This window comes from Vigna radiata, unplaced genomic scaffold (assembly GCF_000741045.1).
Source record: "Vigna radiata var. radiata cultivar VC1973A unplaced genomic scaffold, Vradiata_ver6 scaffold_228, whole genome shotgun sequence".
Lineage (NCBI taxonomy): Eukaryota > Viridiplantae > Streptophyta > Magnoliopsida > Fabales > Fabaceae > Vigna > Vigna radiata.
Genome location: NW_014543255.1, coordinates 444,486 through 452,075, shown reverse-complemented (window position 1 = coordinate 452,075; position 7,590 = coordinate 444,486). Strand labels below are relative to the sequence as shown.

The following is a 7,590-nucleotide window of genomic DNA, read 5'->3' as shown; positions in this document are numbered from 1 at the left end:
GGCAAATAGAAATTTTATAGAACAAATATTTTGACCAGTTTAGAAATAAAAAAATATATTCAACTCATTGTAAAATCAAATAAAATACTTTTTAAATGGAATTGGTCAAAACTCAATTTTAAAGATCTTAGTTCCTACTTAATAATTTTCTTAATTTTGTAATTTTCAGAAAAAGTTTAATTAGTATTTAAGATTGTTTTCAGAATAAAAATACATTGCTAGCATTCCTCGTTGGGTTCCTCTTTCTGCAACTAGTGGTTGAGAGCTCAAAACACACTCTACCTTACAATGATGCCTGGATTTCAGCACGAGTTATTCTTGTCCATCAAAATATTCCGTTGCACGATAAGAAATTAGAAGAATATTGGGGAAAAGGAGAGAAAAAAGTGGAAGCAAATGTGCACTTAATAGAAATATTTAATTCTGTCAAACACAGTTCTGTAATAGATGTTTAGCACATCCAAAATATAGCACTCTTCTTGACCCACTTATCCCAAACCTATAATACACCATATCTTCCATTATGTTTCCACGACCTGAATTTCAAAATAAATCGTTCATTGACCAAAAGTTTCGAACCAAGGTATCATTTTCCCTCTCCAGGTCCACCAAAGAGATAACCCAGAGAAGAACCACCACCAGGGGCAGCATGGACCTTGGTTGAGGGTCGGTCCTGCAGATGAATTGGAAAAGAAATTCAGACATCAATCCAAATGAATTCCAAACATAACAGAGTCTTCTTAGCACGGGCGCCACAGACTTTTGAATGTCATGGAAAGTAACATTTTAATGTAGTTTCATTTTGCAAGACATAGTCACTTTAGTACAATGAGGAGGGGTATTGTAATGAATTTGCCATGACAGTTCAAATAAGCACACATAGAACTAGATTAAAATAAAGAGATAGGAAGTCAACACCGAGTAATCTGAGCAGTACATATTTCATAAATAACAGTCAGTGCTGATATTCAAGGTAAAATACATGAAGATTAGGTATATTTATCCCCATTTGAGTAGATTCATCCTCATTGAAAAAGCATAACAATCAACTGATTCTTATGTATAGAGCAATAAGAATCAAACCCAGATGAAAATTGATCATTCAGATATTTTATTGTTTCCATACTTGTTCAGATACTATTAGTACAACTAACTAAATTGACATATCGCGACCTAACTGTTCAGAATTACGAACAAGCAAGGTGACAAACGGTAACAAAATTATTATAGTACAATACATATTAGACGATTAAAACACATTAGGGACAACCAACATTTTGTAAGTGTGCAGTTTAGCAGTTTAGTCCATCTTAGGGCATTCATAATTTTCATAATTAGTTGAGGTGTCAGAGATGTAATATAATACCATTACTGTGTGTGAATTTAAACAGTTTAAGCTTTTTATATAGTCAGTTCTTTTCAGAGTTAAACTTTAATACTGACACTTGGAAAAAAAAATTAAATATAAGTTAGAGGACACAAATATTACCGTGATGAAGTTGCCAGTGTTCTGGCCTTCAGTAGAGTGACTGTTGATACCAGCAGGCTTGTTAGGGTCTATTGATTTAGGAGCCTCAACCGGTTTTGAAGGAGGCGCATCATTTACAGCCTGCACTTCAGGTTGGGCGTTATTTGTTGCAGGTTTTGGAGCTGGAGCCTCTCCACTGCCAAAAAGATAGCCTAATGAACTTTGACCACCACCATAGCTAACTCCACGACCCATGTTATTCAACTGATCTTTTAAACCTAAACTGTAGTCTCTGCGTTCAAATAAACAGACAAAGATCGCATCAGAAGTTAGGAAAGACACAACAAGAAAAGAAATGGTTAATAATATGCTGTAACCAACAAATATATATTCATACCACATTCACATTCAACCACCCAGTAAACATTTATCAAATGTATTTTCACTAGTATTCAAACACCTAGTACTTATTTTTTTCCATTTCCTTCGTACAAAAGCACACCCAGCAAATCAAAAAGCACATAGATTGACAATGTTGAAATTTGAAAACAGACAACTGATCAGACTTTATTGACACCAAATTTCTGTTTTACAACCACTTTTCTTCCGGCCAATTGATCCTACATCTCATTCAACTTAAGGCCTTAAAACCAATTCAAAATCACAATTTGGGCACTACATCAAGGCTTTCACGGTGGCCGCCAGACCACAAATTAAAACCTGGACTAAAATAAATATATATATATATATATATATATATATATATATATATATATATATATATATAGACACACACACACACACATATATTTATCCAATCCAATCATGGAGTCCATGCACAAAACAACAAGCACATACTTGCAAAACAGAATAAGAATAAAATGTTCCATCTTCACATATTTCTAATTGTTTCGGTGGAAACAGAGTAACAACCCTCCGTTCCACAATTATCATTCATGTTTCACGGTATAGGAGCAAGCTCAACGCGATGCGTTGATTCAAATCAATCAGAACAGAAATCGGTTACATTAAAACCTATGATTCCATACAGCAAAATAAAAACTAAAATGAAAATGGGGAATGGATCTGAAGAAGGGAGATTGACGAGTTAGCAAGAGATCGCCAAATAAAATGCTAAATTAGTATCGAGAATAGAAATGAAAAAGAGATATTTGGGTAAAAATGGGAACCCTAATGAAAGAAAAGAACGAGTTACCTGTGGGTGAGGAAGGAGCAGATCTGGGAAATGGAAAGGCCAGGGAAAGAAAAGGGAAGAGAAGTGTGTTATAAATACCCCTCACATTTCACACGTTTCGATGTTGTATAAAATTGTTCTAAATATATAGTAAATTATCAAATTTAAATTTAAAAATAGATTATAAATGTGAAGATTTTTTTTTTCTGACTAATTATTTTTGAGCTTATTGTTTTGTTCTCTAAAATATCGTAAGTTTGTTTATTTTTATAAGATAAAAAGACATTTTTAAACACACTTCTTTCAAACTAATTTTATCTTATATAACCAATAATATATAAAATCTTTTAGGAATGCAATAAGAATATTGTAAAATATAAATAAATGAGTAATTAATTCAAGAGATAAAACGCATTTTTGGAAAGTTACATTACATATTTTTATTAAATTTAAAATATTTTTAAATGTTTCCGTACGTCAATTTCATGTTTAACATTAAGAAAGAGTGAAATTATTTATGCAAAATTGTTTAAAAAATAATATATTTATTACTTTTTAATATGTATGTAAACAAACATTCAAAATATATTATTGTATCAAGTCGATTCCAAGATATTAAAAAATATATTACTAATATTTATTTAATCATCTAATTATAGGATATTTTGATATATTTCTATTTATTAAATATTTAAATATTTATATGTTTTAAAGAAATAAAAGAAAAATATTTTGTAACGTATATTTTACACAAAAACCAAGAGCTTGAACAATGCTTTCTAGGTAGAATTGTAATTTTATGAACAATTTATAAGAAAAGAAATCATCTATTAAATTATACAAAGAACAAGCTAGTATCTTACGAATAAGAAAGTCTATCTACTGAAATTAAAAGAAAGTTTTATTCAATACAATGTTAACTCAAGAAAAACGTTTTATGATTTACATTGTCTAACAAATGATCACTAATCGCTACTTTCTCAAATAGCATATGATAAATCATTTAATGTTTTACACCATTTGATAATCAAATACATGCTTTACCAAACGACACATTTATTAAAGACATGACAAATGATAAAATGTTTTGAGCACGTAATATGGCCTAAAGCTATTCAAAATATTAAATACATGTACGGTAAAGTGCTTTGATGTTTGTATACCTTACTCTTGATATTTGTGCATATCACTAAAGCAGAAAGATATAATTAGAATCACTACACCTAAGAAAAAGACGTTGTCAAAGATGAAGAACATTATTGGAATGTTTCCCTTGAAGTCTTCTTCTCTGTCACATTGTACAAGCTCGGTTTTGCTAAAGGCTATGATAAAGCTTTGAACCTCTACAAAGTAGACTAAAGTATGACTTCCCACCTAAAGGCTACATACTCTCCTAAAGTCAACTTCTCTTTCATACGGTCATCTTTCAAGAAAAACTATATATAGACGAAAGCTTGAAGTGAAGATAAAAAGAATAAGATAGTTAACTTGTGAACGTTAAGCCTACTATGCTCATATATCATCTAAAGTTGAATATTTTTCTAGAAGAGAAAAACCTTAACAAATCACATAATTCTTTGTATTTCTTATATCCTTTCTTTGAGAATTATCATTTGTACCTTTGCTGATAACATTATTTGTGTTGAAAAATTTAAAGAGAATTAAAACACTTGGTGTTTAACTTAGTTGAGTTAAATAGTCTAGATGTGTTGTCTAGGGTTGAGACTAGAAGTGGTTAGAATACTTGTAAACTAACAGTGGTTAAACTCGGATTAGTCTTGCTGACTAGGTGAACTGAGAGTGGTGAGAATACTTGTTGTAAACTTGGAGGGGAAAACTCGTGTAATATTTTAAAAGATCAGTGGAACCCCTTAAGAGTTCTTAAGAGAGAACTGGATGTAACTCAAGTTGAGTGAACCGATATAAAATATATGCTTTACTGCTTTGTTCTTTGAAACGTTTTCCATTTACGCATTCTATAAAAACCAGTGTCTAAACATCTCATACAAAGTATATGATGGAGGATCATGTGGAGGACATCTTGGAGAACTTACAAGAAGCATGGTCAAAAGGATAGAAGAAAAATGAGCTTTAAGAACACTGCTTTTGTGGGGGATCACCTATTAAACTTCTTCTTTTATCTTTAATATCTTTTGTAAATATGTAAAATAGTTTCTTTAGGCCTTGTATTTGGCCAAGATGTTTTGATTAACCTTGTTTAGAAGGCTTGGTGCCTTTAAAAGGAAGATTAGTGCATCCTAGGATCTTAGAAGAGTGTGGAAGATGCCAAAATCAAGGGGGTTCCCTTACATTGTATGTGGACGATAGTTAAGGGGAAAGGCTCTCATTCCTCCCTCCTTGTCATAGGAAACTTCTAGTTCTTTTTAAGTGCATTGATTCCTAGCCTAATCCTTCACTTATAAAAGGATAGGCAACCTTTTATGTTTCTTTAGAACTTGATTGAATGTAAAGTCATTTTGCCAAAATTGCAAGACTTCTCTTTTTGAGTTGTCACCTATGAAATGTCTTTTTCTAGACCTCTTCATCCTTTCTCCTTCAAGGTTGGCCTAACCTCCTTGAGGGACATCTATCCAAAATCATAAGCCACCAACATCAACATCTCTTCATCTTAATGCTTATACTTCCTTGATCTTTGTTCATGGAGTCCACTTCTTTGAAGAAGCTTCATCAACCCATTTGGAAGATCATCTATTATTGAAGAAGTCTCCTTAAAGCAATCTCCATCATTATATCTTTTATAAACCATTAGATGTTGTTTTGACGAAAAGTTTTCAAATACATTATTCACCTCCTCTAGTGTTTTCCTGTGATTTCATTCTTGTTCTTCCTCCTTAGTGGGGGTGTCGGGCTTCTTTACTCTCTTTGATCTATTTTATTTAATAGCCATATACTTGGTTGCTCACTCCCAAAGATCATGCATATTGTTCAATCTCTCTATGAAAAGGGATTTAGATAAATGTTTCTATTGAAGGCCATAAATCAAAAAGTACATGATCACAAACGAAGTAAGGTTCAAGATCGTAGTCATTGCTGCAGTGAACCTTTTTGTGAAATGTTTGAGGATCTTGTTCTCTCCCTACTCTATATACTTAAAGCAACTAAAGTAGTCGACATTGGATTAGCTAGGCTTTTATATGGGCCACTAGGTCAGTTATGTTGTATATTTGCGAATGTAAACCTTATAGAAAGTCATACACTATTTCCCATTTTATTTGTTGATTGTGAACTACTTACTTTTCATGTATGGTTTGGCCTTTGTATGCAAAATAGTCACCCAATTCAACTAGTTTGGATTCATATTTGTCAACCATGATGACTTTCATGGTAGATATGAAGTACAACCTATTGGTTGTTCATGAAACCTTGATCGGACCTGAGTTTCATAAACATGTATAAAGACTCATATATTGTTGTCCACTTATTTGTTTATTGCTATCCATATATGTTTCATGTTTGGTTTTCCAAAACAATCATTCTATTGAACCAACACACTCTAATGTCTACCAAATTGTCACCATAGATAGTCAATGACAGACAACAATGTCGATCAAACGAGTGATAATGGTAGGTTCGCAAAAAATGTTTCAATTTACACATAAATTCTTAAATATTTTCTTCTATTTCGTTTAATTGAAGATACAACAAAATAATGAAGAAACATAAGAATAACGAATTTCAACTGAGTAAGCACACTAAAAACAACAACGAAGAAACACAAGAATGATAGATCTCAATAAAACAAGTAAAATGAAAAACAAACTCAGCATAAACTAGATTTTCCGATCTCAAATCATACCAAAGAATGAAAGAACTCGCACTATTAATCTTTCTAATTTTTGTTTTTCAATGTAACGTTTTATAAGTTAGCAACTCGGAAAAAAATGTGTATAAAAAAGTATATATATGCAAGAAATTGAGTGAATACTCTTTATAAATTATAGATTCTTCGGATTAGTCAGATACGTGTTAAAAATAAATAAAATACATCATTGTTTCCTGAATGTTTACTATTAAATTTGCTATTAGGAAGATGTGTTAGTGATTAATAAAATCATGAAATTACAACTAATTTAGAGTATGTTATAATATTTGCTTAGATATTGATATATTATGAATATATTAAGTTTTATTATATTCTTTGATATGATTGGATTATATTATTGTTATACTTGATATAATTGAATGTGGGGAGGTAAATGCTAATGAGAATAGTAAAAACACACTGAAGGTTATGCAATATGATTAGAAGAAACTTTCCTGTCGTTCTTTTATTTATTATATTGTTTGCTTACTTTCTCATTCTGAATAGTTGTAAGTAGGTCTTAATTTTTTATTTATTTTTTCAATCAAATTCTAATTTCTAAAAAATTAATTTAATTTAATTTTTTCTATCAATATTTACAAATAATGTTAAAGAAATATATGTATCAATTTATATTTTTTTATTTTGTATTTTTTTTTGTTATTTATGTATTAGGCATTATATGATATGTAATACTATCATAATTATATTAGAACAATGTTACATGTCAATATTAATTATCATTATCCTATATTAATTCGTTTTAGTTTTTGTATTTTTATTCAATTTAATTCTAAATTTTTAAAAATAAAAGAATATTATTACTTTTTAATTAAGGTCAAGTTTATTATTTATATAAATATTATATTAATATATTTATTAAAAAATATAAAAAATGTTGTAAAAAGAACAATTTATTCAAAAATTGATATAATTGGTTTTATCTTTCATCTGAATGCACAAATTTTATACCAAATTTATAGTGAGGTGAAGGAATACTATTATAGAGCCTTTGTGGCTAGCAATGCTAAAAATTAGGCACCCTCAGAACTCTTTCAACGCATTGATAATTCTATATAATTATGCTAATTTACTCTTAATATC

The 7,590-nt window shown here is 30.2% G+C and overlaps 1 protein-coding gene across 1 annotated transcript; it reads right to left on the bottom strand.

Moving 5' to 3' along the window:
• Positions 1–384: 384 nt before the first annotated feature.
• On the bottom strand, positions 385–2,809 carry LOC106753404 (protein SPIRAL1-like 1). The gene is made up of 3 exons (XM_014635205.2): positions 2,685–2,809; positions 1,490–1,760; positions 385–673 (listed from the first exon to the last, which is right to left on the bottom strand). The coding sequence occupies exons 2-3, from the start codon at positions 1,721–1,723 to the stop codon at positions 587–589; spliced, it is 321 nt and encodes a 106-aa protein (XP_014490691.1). The 5' UTR covers positions 1,724–1,760; positions 2,685–2,809; the 3' UTR covers positions 385–586.
• Between the last annotated feature and the right edge of the window lie 4,781 nt (positions 2,810–7,590).

What these genes read in the sequence shown, in the direction of transcription:
- LOC106753404 (XM_014635205.2), bottom strand. Translation starts at nt 1,723, where the DNA reads ATGGGTCGTGGAGTTAGCTATGGTGGTGGTCAAAGTTCATTAGGCTAT. An exon ending in ACACTGGCAACTTCATCACG is followed by an intron (nt 674 to 1,489) that starts GTAATATTTGTG and finishes ATTCATCTGCAG; the next exon opens with GACCGACCCTCAACCAAGGT.